General features: G+C 42.0%; 1 protein-coding gene across 1 annotated transcript in view; it reads right to left on the bottom strand.

The window, feature by feature from the left end:
• Positions 1-42: 42 nt before the first annotated feature.
• Tex15 (testis expressed 15, meiosis and synapsis associated) overlaps positions 43-19,783 on the bottom strand; it is a 121,482-nt gene continuing 101,741 nt past the window's right edge. The window contains exons 14-15 of the mRNA XM_028768145.1: positions 4,994-5,136; positions 43-423 (exon numbers count right to left, since the gene is read on the bottom strand). Coding sequence (XP_028623978.1) covers positions 43-423; positions 4,994-5,136 — 524 coding nt within the window. The remainder of the gene's footprint in view (positions 424-4,993; positions 5,137-19,783) is intronic.

The raw sequence follows: 19,783 nt of genomic DNA, 5'->3' as shown, positions 1-19,783 counted from the left end.
CCCGCCCCGCCCGGGCCACGCGCCCGGGGCGCGGCGAAGGGCTCACGGCTCGGAGCGCGGAGCGCGGCGCGGCTCGGGGGAGGCTCCGGCCTGACGGCGCCCGCCCGCCCGCTGCCGCCGCCACCCGCAGGCCTCTCCGCGCTCTGGCCGCGGTCCTCTCGCTCTCTTTCTTCCCTCCCTCCGGGTTTCCGTCATCGCCCCGGCATTTCCGCCGGGAAAAGGCGAGTGGGCGGTGCCGCTGGGCTCGGCGCACGAGGACGGGGAGCAGCGCCCTCGCGCGGCTCGGCGGAGAAACGGTCCGAGGGGCCCGGGGCCAGCATCCTTCCCTTGGTGCTTCCTGCCCACCCTGCCCTCTGGGAAGCGGGTACTCGCCTTGGACCTCTCTCCGCACAGGGAATTGGGAGGTTGTGCTTTTTCCTCAACCTTTCATTAACCTAGAACATGCACTAAATATTTATTGAGTAAATTTCTACTCTTACTAGTAATTAGTTGCGAGGCCCTAATTTTCGGACCTTTTCTGTCTTCATCAGAAAGATAGCTTTTAACCAATGATGTATTTATATTTATGTCACGTGTGTGCCTTAGGAGGACAGCAGAGCATGTTGGATTCCCTGGAGCTGGAGTTGGTGGTTTATGGTGCTAGGTACCAAATTTAGGGCACCTTTAAGAGTAGTAAACACTCTTTGTTTTTTGACACAGGGTTTTTCGGTGTAGTCCTGGCTGTTCTGGAACTCGCGGTGTAGACCGGGCTGGCCTTGAACTCAGAGATCCACCTGCCACTGCTTCCCTAGTGCTGGGATTAAATGTGTGTGCCACCACCAACACAGTATGTTTAACCTAACTTCAGCTAAACTCCTTAACCCATGAACTTATTTTTAAAATTATCTGTGGCCATTCCAGCTTAAACATTCATTGTTAGGACTACTATGATACCTTGGCTATAGTTAGTGATCTTTATATAACAGGGGCTAGATACTGAGACCTTATAAAGTTGTGCTAACCGACCTTATTTCCTTGGTCTGAAACGTGTTCGCTGCTGTTCTCAAGTGTTCAACAGCATCCTGCATCAGAAGGGACGGGTTCCTGAGTTGGTTTTGTCAATTTCTCAGCTTAGAGCAACCCCCCAAACTGCCTCTAGCTGCAGATTTGTCATCAGTTGAAATAAATAAGCACAAACTCTGTCAGTTGTGTCGAGTACATAGAATTTCTATTTAATATTATTTGTGAAGTGGGTCCTCTCCAGCTTTACGTGGGCCCTGGGCATCATACTCAGGTTGCAAGACTTGTAGGCACGTACCCTGCCTCCCAACCATCTCTGCAGTCCTTGTTTGTTTGTTTATTTTAAGACAAGGTTTCTTTTATTCCAGGCTGGCTACTTGCTCTGTAGCTGAAGATGCTTTTGAACTCCTAATCCTCCTGTCTCCACCTCCCTGGGATTACAGGCACCTGCTACTTACCACCCCTCTCTCAATGATGACGTGGGAAAAGCAGCTACTCAGTAGTGTTAGCATTCTGTCTAACTCCACCTCCACAGTTATCTGGCAACATCCAGGTATGCTCCTCCTCACAGTTACCTGGCAACAGCCAGGTAGGCCTGACCCACTATAAAAGGGGCTGCTGCCCCCCCACCGCCTCTACTACCCTCCTGGCTCCCCTCCTCATGCCCTGAATAAACTCTATTCTATGCTATACCGTCGTGTGGCTGGTCCCTCAGTGGGAAGAGATGCAGGCATGCGCCCGCCCGCTGAGACATCCCCTTCCATCATTGGTCCCTGTCCATCATTATCCATCAAGTACAGCAGCATGTTACTTTCCTTATTCCTTTTAGAGGATGACATCATCTGAGCTGAACTCTAAACTCTCTCCCCTTTGAAGTTGCCTGAAAAAAGGGAAAAGAAGGAGAGGGAGAGAGAGAAAGGGGGCAGGGGAGAAGTAGAAGGAGAGCTGTAATGATTGCCGTCTTTGAGGAGGTTAGACCACACAAGTTAAAGAAGGATTGCCTAATCCCAAAAAGCTCAGAATGAAATGAGAACTGTTTCCTTGAGATCAGAAAATGTGGCCGGAGGAGAAATGGAAAACAGATGGAGGTTAGGGAGGGAGCTCTTTAAATACAAGTCAAGGGTTTTGAGTTGGCTTTATAAGTCATGAGCAAATGCTGGCAGTACATAGAAAAGACTGAAGTGTTTTACTAAGTAATGCTGTAGAGGAGGTAGGAATACCGTGCCCCACAGTTGCCACCCCAAGACAGCTCTCACTGTGTGCCACAAGCTGTACTGGAGTCTGCAGTGTCCTGCCTCAGCTTTGGGAGTGTTAAGATTACCAGCATGCCTTCCACACCCATGCCTGCCTTGTGACTGTGGCTATTGCTAGGGAACTCAGAGTTCCCTTTAGTGGGTTCTTTGTCTTAGTAATGAAAGAATTTGTAAACAGAAGGAAGCACAGGGACCTGTTTGTCAGTTTGAGAGCACAACAGGCAGGTGGGCTTCAGATCTCAGCAATTTTGACTAAGGAGATGAAGAGGAAGAGAGAAAATCCAGCCTTTTGGGGTAAGGCCTAAGAAAGCGGGTGTGTTCCACAGTGAAGCTGCCAGGTGGTATAAGTGGAGAGTGGAAAAGAATGTTCAGAGGCCAGGGAAGAAGACATGGTCTGTTAAAAAAAAGAAAGAAAGAAAGAAAGAAAAAAAGAAAGCTTTTCCAAAAACTGATGATCAGTGGGTTCTGGAGAAACTGCCAAAGGCTCTGGGCCTTAGGGTTCATGATCCTGTCTAAGTAATTATCATAGCACCCTCTGCTCACCTGGCTGCCCTCACTTGAGCTGAAGTGCCTCTCTTGCCTCACAGTGTTGAGACTACATTGCACATGGCATCTAGGAAACCAAGACACTTTTTTTTTTTAGAGTGCTTTCTACAGTCTACGCGTTCCAATAGACCCATAAAGTAAATACTACCTCCATCTGACAGATGAGGAAAGACACAGGCGTACAAGCATGGGAGGTGGTATGGTGTTATAAGGGTCCATGATTCATCAAGGAATGACACTCTCACTCAAATAGCATGTAAATGGAAAGAGGATTTTATTTTACAGAAGTCCAGTATGCTGGGGTCTCCCATTACCAAGATAGAGGGGTAGCCAAGTAAGCCATTACTCGGGCATAGGGGCTGGAAACTGTTGCTGAGGAAGTAGCTGAGGCAGTCTGGAAACTGCTGCTAACCCATTGTCCTTGCCTCAGGCCAGGTGGTGGGGCAGATTCTGAGGCCTGGACTTAGCTGGACTTGCCCAGTTCTGAACTGTCAATTTGAACCCTGTCATGGAGTCAGCCTAGCCTTCTCAGTGTGGGGCTAATAGCAGGAGCATTGTGTTTGATCCCCAAACCTACACACGTACCCCACATTCATATATCTGACAGAAGATTGATAACTAGAATATATAATGAACTAAACAAAGCTAACTAAACAGTTCCATCCAAAATAGGCAAATGGGGGCTGGAGCATTTGGAGCACAAATGGAGCGGTTAAGAGCACTGGCTGCTCTTCCAGAGGTCTTGAGATCAATTCCCAGCAATCACATTGTGGCTCACAACCATCTGTAAGGGGATCTGACACCCTCTTCTGGTGTATCTGAAGAAAGTGACAGTGTACTCACATACATAAAATAAATAAATCTTTTAAAAAATGGGCAAATGGTATGAATATGATGTTAGTCAAGCTAATGAATAGATAGTAATTCAAATGAGTGTAAATGGCCAAAAAATTATAACAACACAATATTTTTCACTTCCTTAGACTTACAGACTGATTTATGTTTCTAGTATTTCATACTGCATTATTTGATCTTATTAATTAAAACTTTATTGTAAAGAACTTGCACATACAAAAATTATGCATTTAATCCCAGCCTTTGGGAGACAGAGGCAGGTGGTTCTCTGAATTCAAGACCTCAGCCTGGTCTACAGGTCTGCAGGACAGCCAGGGCTACAGGAAGAAATCCTATCTTGAAATAACAAAACAAAAACAAAAAAAAAAAGAAAACATAAAGGGAAAATGATATGAAAGACATCAATCCAATTAATGAATAGACAGTAATTAAAATGAGTGCAAGTGGCCAACAAATTATAACACCTTGTACATTATTTTTCATTTCCTTAGATTTACAGACTGCTTTGATTTATGTTTTTAGTTTTTCACACACTGTGTTATTTTATCTTATTAATTAAATCTTTATTGTAAGACCTTGCAAATACAAGAAAAACATGCTGTGAGATTTTCCAGATGAAGTTTATTCATCTCAATGGACCTCTACACAGTTAAAACAGCTGCCAGGCATGGTGGTGCACGCCGTTAGTGCTAGCACTCAAGAGGCAGAGGCAGTGGGATCTCTGAGAATTTGAGGCCAGCCTAGACTACAAAGCAAGTTCAGAGACAGCCAGGGCTGTTACATAGAGAAACCCTGTTTCAAAAGAAACAAAACAAACAAAAATCCAAAACAAACAAAACCCAGCCATTCTGAAGCTGTGGATTTACACTTTTACTAGCAATTATAATTTTATGCACACCATTTTTATGTACCAGATTTTCATTACCTGTTGGATAATTATATTGGTTCCTTTTCCTTGCCATAGAAAATAGAGCAGCAATAAACATGAGTGTGCACATATCTGTATTGTGGGACTGTAATTTGGCCACACTCCCCAGAGCCCAGAGAGGGGGCGGAGAGAACAAATCTCTGCCTCAAGATTTCCCTGGCTCCGCCCTTCTCCTCCGTTTCCAATATATAAGCAAGACACCTTCCGTCATTTTTCGGGAGAGCGTTTCATCATTCACCACCCAAGCCTGTCATCTGTTAATAAATCAACATATTTTAAATCGTCACATGTCTCTTAAATTCTGGACTCTTCGTTCAAGTAAGTCAAGGCTTGGGTGCGCCCCTGTTCACGCGGGGTAGGGGGAGGGAGAGAAGTTGTTCGTCCGCCCCGGCACTCTCTGTACTCTAGTTACCCGGCTGCACGCCAGCTCACGGGACAGGGTATGAGAAGCCTTTTTTTCCGGCTCTGCACGCCTGCCGTCCCGACCGCCCTGACATTTGTGTGCAGGCGCATGGGCTCCGGCCCGCGCCCACACCCAGGCCGCCCCTGCGCGACCTGGGTGTGAGATCTGCCCTACACTGTATAGTAGGAGTTCTCTGTGTAAGTGCCCAGGATCGGTTCACAGGCATATAGCAGTTGTAGTTCTTTTGAGGAACCTCTCAACTGACTTCTGTAATTTCTGTATCAATTTGTGTCTCCCCCCAAACAGTGAATAAAGGCTCCTCTTTCTCCACAACTCCAATATATGTCAGATTTTTTAAAGAAAACTCTTCAATTTCAGGATCTGTATGTAGGTATGTGTATGTAAATACAGATGCTCACAGAAGCCAGAAAGTGCTGGATCTCCTCCAACTGGAGCAACAGGCTGGAAAGTTCAAGGTTGGTGGCAGGGTATGCCAGGTAGGGACTGAGGGATGCTGGGAGAACCTGGAGGCCAGGTCTGCTTTGGTATGTAAAATATGCATCTCAGTCCCTTTTCACCAGGTGCAAAACCATATGAGTAGCATTCTTTAGTGTCAGAGTGATAACTCCTAAAAATTGGATGAACCTGACTTCACCTTATGAGCAACCTGAAGGCTACATACAAAATGGCTACAGTTACGTCAGACCATATCAAGTTCTCATGCTACGGGTTTTATGTTCAGAAAGTCTTGCCTATCCTAACGTCTCCCTATGCTTCTTCTAAAGTTTGAACGTTTTATACTTTAAGCTAAGGTCTTCAATCCATTTTGAATTGATTTTTGTTCAAAGTTAAAGATATGAATCTAATTTCACTTTTCTGCTGGTAGATATTGGTTGGCCAGCACCATTCATTGAATAGGCAAAAGGAGTTTGAGGTAGGGGCAAGGGATTTTGTTCCGGTGTTTCACCAGCCTGGGGATGTGCTAGGCAGTGGAAATGTACACCAGAGGTGAGGCTCCTGAGTCTTCTAACTTCAGCAGTTAGTGGGTAGGGTTACAGATGTAAACCAGGGAGGGGCAGAGAGTCTCCACGTGCTGGGAGCTGAGTCAGTCCCACGTCCTCCACCTCTTTCAGCAGGAATGCACACGAATGGGAGAAGATTCCTGTGGGTGCAGATTCCTGGAGCCCTCTACCTTCTCCAGTTTGCATGCTCGCATGGCACGCCTGTAACAAACTTTTTTGGTTTGGAGACAGGGTTTCTCCTAGAACTATGTATATCTGGTTTACCTGGAACCCAGAGATCTGCTGTGTTAGATTTTTGCGGGAAGCTTAGACAACTCCAGACCAAACGGTTCCACGAGGTGGGGGGGTTATTTAGGGCAGAGGGTAAAGGTGGGGAGAGAAATGGGAGGAATGGCGGAGAGAAGAGAGAAGTGGAGGCAGGCCATGACCACGTAGAGAGAGGGGGAAGGGAAGGGGGGGGAGGAGAGAAGGGGGCAGAGAACCTGTAGGCAGAGGGATCAAGGGAGTAAGGGAGTTAGAAGCGCCAAGCAGCCCCTTTTATAGTGGGCAGGTCTACCCAGCTGTTGCCAGGTAACTGTGGGGAGGAGCATACCTGGCTATTGCTAGGTAACTTGCTGCTGATCCACTCAGAAAGAGTGAACTGTGGAACCCCTCCCATGATGCTAATAGTTTTTTTGTGTGTGTGTAAGAAAGGAATGTGGGTTTTGATAAAGGGCTGACAGATGGAGCAGGGGCTGAACAGCTGGCAGAGAGCCCAACCCAGAGAGACATAGCATGGGCCAGAATGAGCGGGGTTGTGAAAGCTACATGGGGTTTTAAGTTGTGTTGAGTTAGAAGCTAAGTGAGAGGGCTGGTATAACTCTGTGGTTAAGAGCACTGATTGCTCTTCCGGAGGTCATGAGTTCAAATCCGAGCAACCGCATGGTGGCTCACACCCAACCATCTGTAATGAGATCTGATGCCCTCTTATGGGGTGTCTGAAGACAGCTACAGTGTACATACTAATACTAAATACTAATACTAATAATACTAATACAACAACAAAAAAATCCTTTGGGCCAGAGAGAGAGGAAGAAGGGAAGGGGGGGTAAGAAAGAAAGAAGAAGCTAGCTGAGAGACTACCTCAGCAACAAGGCCAACAGCCTTAAACTGTATAGATATCTCTGCACCCTTATTATTAAACCACGAGCGGGACCCTGAAAGCCCCGCAATATTCTACAAAATAGAAAGGGAAGGGACACTGTCAAACCGGGTCTATGAGGCAAGTATTTATTCTGTTACCAAAATCAGAAAAAGACACACCAAAAACTACTGACCAATTTCCCTCATGAACATAGAGGATCTGGGAGGAGTTGTGGAAGGGAAAAAACATGAACAGAATAGTTTGTATGAAAAAAATTTCTCAACAAAATACCTGCAAATCATCTTCACGAATATATTAAGATCTTACAACCAGGAAGGGTTCATCCTAGGGACACAAGGTTGGTTCATCACACTCAAATCAAGAAGTGTAATAAGCCATGTAAATGAACTTATGGATAGAAATCCATGATCATTTCTACAGTTGCATAAAAGGCATTTATTTGATAAAGTTCCACATGTTTCTGCTGCCTCGTTTTATGTCAACTTGACACAAGCTACAGTCATTTGAGAAGAGGAAACTTTAGTTGATTAGATGCCTCCATCAGATTGGCTTTTGGTACATTTCCTTGACAGATGATTGATGTGTGTGTGTGGGGGCATGGCTCACTATATTGTGTGACACCTTGGGCTGGTGGTACTGAGAACCATAAGAAAGTAAGCTATGTAAGTCATAGGGAGCCAGCCAGTAAGCAGCATCAGTTCCTAAACTCAGATTCTTGCCCTGATTTCCCTGGATAATGGACTTCAATTTGTAAAATGAAGTAAATGCCCTTTACTTACCAATTTGATTTTGGTCATGGTTTTTATCATAGCAATAGAGACCCTAACAAAATCCTTTCATGATAAAACATCCGGAAAAATTAGGAATAGCTAGACTAAACTTCAGAACAAGTAAATCTGTACACAACAAACTTATAGTTAACATTATACTAAATGAGGGGAATGAGAGTATTTCCTCCTAAATCCAGAACAAGACAAGGGTAAGCATTCCCTTCACTCACTAAATGTAGTTCTCAAAGTCTTTGCTGCAGTAGTAAGACAGGAAACTATATAAAATACATAAACAATACAAAGAAAGAAGTCCAATTAGCTCCATTTAGAGATGGCAAGATTTTATACTTAAAAGATTCTACAGATTCTACTAGAAAGTTCTTTGATTTAGTAAACATTTTCAGTACAGTTTTAGAATACAAAATCAACATACAAAAAAAAATCAGTAGTCTCCTGTTGCCGCCAGCAGCTACAGACGACCAGGTTCACCTGAAAGAGAGGCTGGGAAAGGACAGGAGGGCGGGAAGAGATGAAGCCAGGAGAAAGGTTTCTGATCGAGGCTCAATGCTTTAATGTTCAGCTTTCAATTTAAAGGGGGTAACCCACCCCCACCCCCAGAGTTCCTTCTGGCTTCATCCGGCTGGGGGCGAGCTCTGGGGTGAATGGAAACCATCCTGCTGGAGCTGAGAGGAATCCATAGGTAATTTCGGTCCGGAGATGTCTCAAAGCAAGCTCAGCAGGCAGTCTGTTCATCTCAGCTCATGTACCAGGCTACAGGCAGACAGAAAGGCGCCTAGGCCAAAGCAAGCACTGCCTCGCCAAGAGCAGGAAATGCCTACGGCCAGAGTCCTATTGTTTGGTCTATTGTGGTAAACAAGGCTCCTGCTCAAGGCTGGGGGAAGGGCACAGTCTCCATATAGACCAATACACTATCTGAGAAAAAATAGAAACAAAATACTATTTTTTTTTCTTTTTGTTTTTTCGAGACAGGGTTTCTCTGTGTAGCCCTGGCTGTCCTGGAACTCACTCTGTAGACCAGGCTAGCCTCGAACTCTCGAACTCAGAAATCTGCCTGTCTCTGCCTCCCAAGTGCTGGGATTAAAGGCGTGCACCACCACCGCCCGGCTACAAAATACTACTCATAATAGCTTGAAGAAGAATAAAGAAAGGAGAACCCTAACCAAGGAGGTGAAACCTCTGCAATGTAAACTTTGGCACACCAAATACAGAGAAGTGTATTAGTTTGGGTTTTAGTGCTGTGAACAAACACCATGACTAAGGCAACTTTTATAAAGGACAACATTTAATTGGGGATGGCTTACAGGTTCAGAATTTCAGCCCATTATCATCATGGCAGGAAGCACAGCAGTGTCCAGGCAGACATGTTGCTAGAGGAGCTGAAAGTTCTACATCTTCATCCAAAGGAAGCTAGGAGCAGACTGTCCTCAGGAGGTTCTTAAAGTCTACCTGGACAGTGATACACTCTCTCTAACAAGGCCACACCTCCTCCATGAAGGCCACAACTCCTAATGATACTCCCTGGGCCAAGTGTGTTCAAACCACCACATTCCACTCCTTGGCCCTCATAGACTTGTTCAGACACATGAGTCTATGGGGGCCATATCAAGGCAGAACATAGTGCAAAATACATTTAGTTCAACTCAAAAGTCCCATAGTCTATAACAGTCTCAAAATGTTAAAAGTCCAAAGCTCAAAGTCTCTTCTAAGATTCATGCAATTTCTAAGCTGTATCCCTTAAAAAATCAAAATAAAAAAGCAGATCACATACCTCCAACATCATATCATGCAGGATATCTACTACTATTCCAAAATGTCATGATAAGGAAATACTAGACCAAAGCAATATCAAAAGCCTACTAATAACGTCACTCTCTGGGACAAGCATGTTCAAATCATAAAGAAGATACAAGACAAAGGAAAGATTTTCTATGCTATTGAATTGATAAAATCCATACTGTGAAATGGCTATATTACCAAGGTAATCTACAGATCCAATGTAATACCCATCAAAATTATGAAATTCTTCCTAGAGCTGGAAAAAATCCAAAAGTTCATATGGAACCAAAAAAGATCACAGAAATAATATTGCTGGAAATATGATAGTACTTGACTTCAAATTATATTACAGGTCTGTACTAACAATGATGGCATAGTACTGGCACAGAAACAGACACATAGAACAATGGACTTGAATAGGGGACACAGAAATAAACTTACCCAGGTATGATAATTGTCTCAATTATTAATTGATGTATAGGGCTCAGCCCACTGTACATGGCAGGTGACCCTAGGTTGTAATAAGAAAGTTAGTGGAGCATGGGTTTGTGAGTGAGTCAGCCAGCAAGCAGTTCTACCCATGGTGCTTGCTGCAAGGTCTTGCTTGAGTTCTTTCCCTGACTTCCCTCAATGGTGTATCATGAAAGTGTAAGCCAAATCTTCCCCTAAGATGATTTTGGTCACAGTGTTTTTATCACTGCAATGGAATGAAGCTACAACAGTTGTCCACCATAACTATAGGAAAGACTGTATTGGAGAAGATACCACTCACTCTGGACACAGGACATAGAGAAATCAGACCAGAAAACTCTCCAAGTTAGTAGTGCTGGAAGGCACAATGTAAGTTAGTAGGGGAAGAAAAGACATTAATGGTCTTATCCATCACCAGACTCTGTATTCTACAGTAACAATTTTTTTTTTTTTTTTTTTTTGGGAAGGTACACACACCCAGCAGTGCAATAGTGGTGTGATGGCTAAAGAGATAAACAACTCCTTTCTGATTTGATATAAGGCCTGTGATAATGACTATAAATCTTGTAAAAAGCTAATGGCTGGAGAGATCATTCACCTTAGAGGGGAACCTACTATTGTTTGCTAAATGGTCATGCCATTAAACTGCCTTTTAAATGCTTTATACCCGATGGGTTGTTTTTTTTTTTTTTTTTTTTTGGTTTTTCGAGACAGGGTTTCTCTGTGTAGCTCTGGCTGTCCTGGAACTCACTCTGTAGACCAGGCTGGCCTCAAACTCAGAAATCCGCCTGCTTCTGCCTCCCAAGTGCTGGGATTAAAGGCGTGCGTTACCACCGCCCGGCTATACCCGATGTTTATATCCATAAATTTGTATTGCTCTTAACTTTAGTCAGAGAAGAGTCTTTCTTGCAATGGCTACTACTCTTAATAGTGAGTATCATAACTGATCAAAATTATGAGTATAATTGTGAATGCTCAGTTGTAGACAAATCTGTACTAGCCTCAACACAGAAGAGGGACTGGAAAGAATATAAGAGTAGGCAGATTGGGAGAAGAGCTGTGAAATGTTGACTTCTGGACATAACATGGTTGTCACACACAATAACTCACAGCAGCTGTGATCATTTGCTGAGTACTTTGCATCAGACTGAGCCAGTCAAAATTCCAGCATGGCTGGGGTTGGCCCCCTAAGGCTTCACCCTTAGCAGAAGAATTGATAGCTACAGAGGAAAAGAGAGTTACTCTTTTGGAAACATGGGTTATGATAAGTGAGTCATAATCAGTGTGTGGTTCAGTCCTGAATTTGGATTATAAACCAAAGGAGAAAAAAAGACATGAAACTCGGTGCAACATGTTGTAAAGGGAATTGGAAGGAGGTAGTGGTAGCTCGGTATGATCTAAATATGTTGTATACGTGACTGGAGAAATGGCTCTGCACTTAAGAGCACTTGTTCTTGTAAAGGACCTCACTTTTGTTTAGTTACCAGAACCACATAGTGGTACACAACCATCTGTAATTCTGGTTCCAGGGGAATCTGATAGCCTCTCAGAACACCAGCCACACATGTGGCAAACATATACGCTTGCAGGCAAACACTTAACATACATAAAATTAAAAACTAACAAACCCCACCCAACCAAAACCAACAAAAATATAATCTAGGGAAATCTGAAAAGCACTGTCCATGGAATGGTAATTTGAAGAATCAAAGAAACACCAGAGAAGGGTACAGAAGCAACAGAGGGGCAGGGAAGGACCTAGATAGACTCCAGACAAGAATCAACAACTCAGACTTGTTATGTTTCATATCACGTCTCCATTTAGCTCACTCTTCTGTCCCATCTTTTTTTTTTGGGGGGGGGGTTTCGAGACAGGGTTTCTCTGTGTAGCCCTGGCTGTCCTGGAACTCACTCGGTAGACCAGGCTGGCCTCGAACTCAGAAATCCGCCTGCCTCTGCCTCCCAAGTGCTGGGATTAAAGGCGTGCGCCACCACCACCCAGCCTTCTGTCCCATCTTTAACTTGTAAGGTCTTTTTGGCAGGCTAGCTTGGCCTTGCTCTGTTCTTACCCTACACTGTCTTTTCCTGTCCCTTGCTCCTCATCCTTCCCTTTTGCTTCCAATTGCTTTTTTATTTTTAAAGATTTATTGATGTTTCCCCTGCATGTACTTCTGCATGAGGGTGCCAGATCCCCTGGAACTGGAGTTATACACAGTTGTGAGCTGTTGTGTGGGTGCTGGGAACTGAACCTGGGTCCTCTTGAAGAGCAGCCAATGTTCTTAACAGTGGGGCCATTTCTCCAGCTTCTGTTTTTCTTCTTCCAAAAACCATAATCTGGTGTGGTTTACAAATGAGGTATAAAAAGTGCAGTAAAATAGACTAACATATACCCATAACTATAGAAAGGTATAAAGGAAATATGACATTGAAAATTAATAAAGATAAAAATAATAACAGAAGGATAAAGTAAATGAGGTGGTAGGGCAAGGAAGACGAAAGAGTTCAGAGTCAATAAAAGAAAAAAGTGTGAGCAAGAGGAAAAGAACGAAAGACAAAATCTGATTACAAAACAAAAAAATACTTGATGAGCAATAAAATGAATACACTAAGAAATATTAAAAATTTGAGATGGAGACATGAAGGGGAAAGGGAGAGAAAGGAGAACACAGATCACAAAGCCTCTTCAATGCCCCAAGTTTTGGGTTGGTGGTAGTGGTTTGTAATGGATGTCTGTAGATTCTCTCTGTTCCTCCTGTCCATGCTATATGTGGGCCAGAGAGCAGGACTGGCCAAAGTATATTGCATCAGAGATCACGTAGTCTTCCTGCTGGCCCAGTGCACTTTGCAGCCTGTAGGCTAGGCAGGCTGCCACTCAGGCTAGAGGCTCCCCTGTGGTCTGTGGGGAAGAGAGCATCCAAGTTGAAGTATTTTCTTTTGAGTGCATTCAAAAGCAGGGGAACTCAAAGCAGCAAATTCTATACTGAAGAGGAATAATGGAAGGCCCCCAGCACTCTGCCTGTTGGTCTTAGTGCTTTAACCCACCCTTACCCTCCTTGCAGGAAACCCTGGGGAAAGGACAGAGCAGAAGGCTTATTCAGATATGCCTTAAATCCCAGTAACCAGGAGGCAGAGGTAGGTGGATCTCTGTGAGACTGAGACCAGCCTGGGTTGCAACTCGAGTTCGACGACAGCCAGGACTGTTACTCAGAGAAAGCACCCAGCACCCTCCCAAAATGCTTTTAACTACAAAACACTGTTCAAGAGACCCTTCTCTATGTGTGGCCTTGTTGGAGGAAGTGTGTCACTGTGTAGGTAGGCTTTGAGGGCTCCTAGTGCTCAAGCTCCACCCAATGTAGGAGTCAGTCTTCTGGCTGCTTGTGGATCAAGATGTAGATAGAACTCTCAGCTCCTTCAGCACCACGTCTGCTTGTATGCTGCCATGCCTTCTGTCATGATGGTAATGGACTGAACCTCTGAAACTGTAAGCCAGCCCCCAAAACATGTTTTCCTTGTGAAAGTCTGTTAGAAATAAAACCCAAACTAAGATACTATGTAAACACCTTCTGTTCATGTGACTCATATAATGTTTCAAGATTCAGCTTAGGTTGGCTTCATTCTTAGAAATATTCCCATGTCTACATGATGAGGTTTCAGTTCTCCCCATATGGCCCATAACAAGAAGCCATACCCACACCATACTACCTCACTGGAATGGTTGACTTTGCATGCCCCCCCTTCACAGACTGCAGGTACATTTAAACTTAGAAACGTTTTATTGGTTGTGCCAAATGCCCATCATATTGCTGAGTAGAAAGCATTCAATAGATACTTCTTCCCAACCTGAAAGCAGATTACATGGAATGTTAAGTTTTCATTTTTTAATCAAGCAAACTACTGTTAATCCTCACGTTAGAATCTTTTCTGGAGTCTTAAATTTTTACTTTTCTGAACTGTGTAGGCATGGGTGTGGATGTCAGTCAACTTGACAGGGCAACTTGAAAGTTCTCTCCTGTCAAACAAGAACCACAGGCATCAAACTGTCAGGCTTGACAGCCGGTGCCTTTACCCATGGGTCCACCTCACTGGATTATTGCTATGTGTCACCAGACTTGACATTTTACCTGAAATCAAGGATCTAAACATTGGTCCTCATTCTTCTTGCAGTTAGTCAAGTACTTTAAAATTGAAGCATTTCTCCAGTCCTTACATTCACTAAGTTTAATCAAAATGGTCTTAAGCAAAGACTAGATTTCTTTTTTTTTTTTTTAAATTTTTATTTATTTATTATATGTAAGTACACTGTAGCTGTCTTCAGACACCCCACAAGAGGGCATCAGATATCATTACCGATGGTTGTGAGCCACCATGTGGTTGCTGGGATTTGAACTCATGACCTCTGGAAGAGCAGTCAGTGCTCTTAACCTCTGAGCCATCTCACCAGCCCAAGACTAGATTTCTATGCATGTAGACAACTCTAATTTATATAGACATGAAGAATTAAAACCTCTTATATTCAACTTTTATTTTTCATTGTTTTTCTGTTGGGAACAGCACCCAAGGCCTTGCACACACTAGGAGAGCATACTACTACTTCAGTGCAGCCCTAGGCTTGAATTTCAAACTTTAATCATAGGTGTTATATATCCATACACAAAATTATTATGTCTACAACTTAATAAAAAGAAACATGTCAAGGGGAAGGGATTTAAATCTGTTATTTTTTCAAAGCCAATGATACCACAAATTACTGGTATTCAATGATTTGAGGTTCAAGAACATTTTGAGTGAACCATGCTATTACATAATTGTTTATAGAGTTGATATGAAAATTGGTTGCTGTAGTCACACACAAAAAAGAACACTTTTAGCTCAAATCAAGAGATTAAAAAACCATGTTCAGTTGGCTACTAAAGAGCAAGACAGGCTGGGCGGTGGTGGTGCACGCCTTTAATCCCAGCATTTGGGAGGCAGAGGCAGGTGGATTTCTGAGTTTGAGGCCAGCCTGGTCTACAGAGTGAGTTCCAGGATAGCCAGGGCTACAGAGAAACCTTGTCTCGAAAAACCAAAAAAAAAAAAAGAAAAAGAAAAAAAGAACGTATCTTTAAATGTTGGTTTTACACCACCAGTGGATACAAGGTCTCTGTAGTCCAGATTAGCCTCTACCTTGTCAATCTGCCTTGACTTCCCCAAGTGCTGGTATTAGCAATCATGTTGCATTACCGTTCCCAATCATAGTTCTATATTCAAAGCCACAACACACCAGGAATTTACATTATTCAATAAGTGTTATTATTGTTTGAATTGAAAACTCTTGATTATAAAAAATATTTCAAACATCTTATGTAGTTGAATTGTGGCCCAATTATTTCACTGGAAAGAATATGAACCTTTACTCTGGTTTTCAAGTCTTAACTCATATCATACTAAGTAATGCCGTGGAAAAAACACGATCTTGAACTGATCTCATTTGACAGTACTGGATGTGTACACAAATTTGAAATAACATGTCCTAGTAAAACTGAGAAGCAAGGATTACATATAAAACGTAAATATGAAGGCTCAAAAGCTCAAATGATCCTAAGACACTGGTATCAAAGACACCGGATAGAACACTAAAAGTTATATTGCATGAGCTGAAATATTTTTCTGTAATATATGACATTTAGCTATCTCATATTTATCTGTCAGTTTAACAATACTATTTTAGAGGAATCTTCTCATTGGGAAAATGGAGCCAGAGTCTTACATTTGGCTAAATTTATAGGTAGTTAATTACCTAAGAGGCCTTCCCTGAGCATCACAACTAATGGATAATAATAATGATAATTATCATTAATAATAATTAATAATAATCCAGTAATGTTCTATTCCATCACTTGGGCCTTAGTTGTTTTTTTCAACACATCACTTCTCCCTGATGTGAAAAATTTAAACCGTCTTTCTTGAGTGAAATGTGTGTTGTATGACAGTGGGGTCTTTAACTATGAAACTCCAGGCAATAATGAAGCACTGTAAAGCCTGGAGGTATTGGGAGAAAAGTATGAGGGCAGGAACAGGCAGTCAGAGAAATTTCATTTTGGCATTCAGTTACCTACAAGTTCCTATTTGTTTTTGGTTTTCCCTCCATGTATTGAGTTATGTGTAAAGCAGGATCCATTCATATTTTTAAAGAAATACTACATCAGAAGAAACCAGTTTATTCAGATAGATCATGTTCCAAACTGGTATTTAAAAACAGGTCATTTTTCGTTTTTGCTTATAATTTTTAAAGCAATTTTAGTTTGTTCTAATTTTCACTTTTAGAATAAAGACATTCTGTTTAATTAAAAAAAGAAACAAAACAACCACCTCCAGATTTTCAAATGTAACTCAATATTTAGGTAGTTTTTTTCCCCTCCCCAGACAGGGTTTTATTATCTCAGGTTGGCCTCAAATTTGTTACAAAGCTGTGTGAGCCTAACACATCCTCCTGGTCCTACCTCCTGAGTGCTGCAGCCATGTGTCATTAAAGTTTATGCGCTGCTGAGGCTCAAAGCAAGTGCTCTGTGCATGCCAGGAAAACATGCTACCAACTGAGATGTATCCTCAGCCATGTTTTTATTTTTTGAGAAATTAAAACCAATAAAGCTTCCACAAGGATAGTTTTAATAGAATCTGCAAGCTGTTTAAAGGAATATTTAACTGGAATACTTGATTTTGGCTTACCTAACAAGTTTCTGAGACAGGATTTAATGTATCACAGGCTAGCCTTTACAGGTTAAGAGTTATGGATAGATGGTCTGGAACTTTGTGAACCAAATGCCTCCAACTCTCAACAGCGGGGATTAAGTGTCACCACACTCATCTAACAGAGGTGTTTCTAATAACAAATGTCATAATCATTTTATCAAAGCTAGATATGCATGGATTGGGAAATGTTATTTTTTGATGGCTTTCACATATGGTCTTGAGTTCTGGTTCTAATATTGCTTTAAAATAGAACAGCTTTGAAGATGTCACTTTACTGCAGTTACTGTCAACCTTTCAGAGTTCCCACCTCTTGCAGTTATGGTTCTGTCCTGACAGCAGTCTTTGAAGTTTGCATGTTGACACAACTTCCATCCTATTGGCTTAATGCCCCTACAGAGGCTTTTTCTCAAGGAGTCTCAGAAGTCTTTGTGAATTGAAACTTGAGTTACCTTTATCAACAAGGTAGAAACAGATGATCTGTGGAGGCTTGTGCAATACAAAGTTTAACAAAAAGTCTGAAGAAACAGGAAATGTTACTTATATTGGTTTAGAATTTTGTATAGCAGGGCAAACTATAAGCTGACAAGGATTTACTCAGTGTTGAAGTATTTTCCTTACAGGGGACAACATAGATGGTTGCTGAACTACAGTAAAGGTAATGTATGTGTAAAAAGACTGCACAAGGTTACTAGGTTCTGTATCTTGTTTGGTTATGATTACTACTAAACAAAATGTCACAATATTGAAGAGGAAAACTAGAACAGTAAAACCTCATTTCTGCAGAATTATTCCAAGTACTTCAATATGGGCTAAAGCAGACAAAGTGTTACAAAATTAGAACCACTATTTAAATATTCAAGAAATAATCTTGAGGACAGTGTGTCTTGTGGAAAATGTCTTTAAGTTCTAACTTCACCCTAAGGAAACAGTGAAAATATACAAACTATTTTTTTTTATTCATAAACTTTTTGAGTTAAAAAATGATATAATAAAAGAGCTCACCATAATGTGGGATTGATTATAAAATTACATAGAGCATCAAAAATTATCAAATTACTGGGCTAATGACTGACCCAAAAATTTTTATTCTTTTTAAGCCCAATAAAATGGTAAATCATAGTGCACTGAAAACTGGAACAAAACTGGTTTTAAAGATTTCTGTTGCCAGGCGGTGGTTTGTGGCACACGCCTTTAATCCCAGCACTTGGGAGGCAGAGGCAGGTGGATTTCTGAGTTCGAGGCCAGCCTGGTCTACAGAGTGAGTTCCAGGACAGCCAGGGCTACACAGAGAAACCCTGTCTCGAGAAAAAAAAAAAGGAAAAAAAAAAAAAAGATTTCTGTCATTGCTGCTCAATGTTGATAATACTGAACACTGAAACAAGCCTCCTTATAACTAAATGGAAGTTATTTTGCTTATTTCTGATGTTAAAAATGAATGTCCTATTATCTTATGTGACACACTATTATAATTACATTTTATATGAATTATCTCATATATAATACTTAAATACATTTAAAATTGTTAAACACTAAAGTAAGAAAATATATGCCGGCGTTTAAAAAAAAAACATGTAGGCAAAAATACTTGAGAAAACTTAAGTTGCATTTATTTCAGTATGAAGAGATTTATTTTTAATGCCTTCGTGGAAATGGATTCTGTTGCCATGGAGCTGGAAGAAAACAAAGATTTGAGGTTTATTAATACTGAGAAGTAGTATAGTAGAAAGAGTCTTATATTAAATTAAAGCCAAAGGTCATTCATCTGGAAAGGATCCTGAGGAGGCTACTCAAGGTTCTCTGAGTGGTATTTTCCTTATCTGTATCTTGGGTATTCCGGAGAATTAAACATAAAGGACACACTACGTTTGGCACACAAGTTTCAAGTATTTTCCTGCAGTCTCATTTTTGGTGTAAAACAAATGCATGGTAAGCAATAAAGGTGCTAAGGAGAGGTTTGAATCTTTTCAGTGTGCACTCACTGTGATAGGTGACTTCTGTGCACCGGTTTTCAGAAAACTAAAAGATGAGCTTGCATACTGCAATTGTCTCTTTTTAAGTGTGATTTCTTTTTTTTAAAATTTTTCTTTATTTATTATATGTAAGTACACTGTAGCGGTCTTCAGACACTCCACAAGAGGGTATCAGATATCATTACTACAGATGGTTGTGAGCCACCATGTGGTTGCTGGGATTTGAACTCATGACCTCTGGAAGAGCAGTCAGTGCTCTTAACCACTGAGCCATCTCACCAGCCCCCTTAAGTGTGATTTCTGATTATTTTAGTATTTAATTCTTTCTTTTCTTTTTCATTGGACCAAGAAAGCAATACATAAGATTTCTGAGTCACAGCTGGGCTTGATCCTGAAAGTGACTTTTTCTTACTAGCACAAATGGTTTGACACTTGTTTAACATCATGAATCTGACATATCTACTATGTTTGGTGTTGACCTGATGGCACCACCGATGGATGACATCAACCAGAAGAGAAAAGGACAGTAGCACTTCTAGCCTCTTCTCCTCTCTAGGCTTCCTCTCAGGCAAACCACCATGTCCTGTCCAAACTCATTTGCTGGGGCAGGGAGGGAAGGGAAAGGTACCTAGATTGTCTACCACCTCATACAGCATTATCTGTGAGAGAATAATGTAAACAGTATCACTGCTATTCCAGGGGCACTGTCCAGTACAACAGCAACGGTTTCAGTCAGCCCTGAATGTGGAGGCAGCAGTGGTGGGAACTCCAATGTTATTCTGGGGTCTGAGGTAGCTAAGGCCTTTCTGTCCTCCTCATCTTATTCTACTCAGGCATTCTCCAACCCCACTCCCCTGAAGAGTCATATCTGCTTTGGCAACACATTTGGGGCTTTC

Source organism: Grammomys surdaster, unplaced genomic scaffold, assembly GCF_004785775.1.
Source record: "Grammomys surdaster isolate TR1022 unplaced genomic scaffold, NIH_TR_1.0 185, whole genome shotgun sequence".
NCBI lineage: Eukaryota > Metazoa > Chordata > Mammalia > Rodentia > Muridae > Grammomys > Grammomys surdaster.
This window is presented reverse-complemented; position numbering and strand designations above follow the sequence as displayed.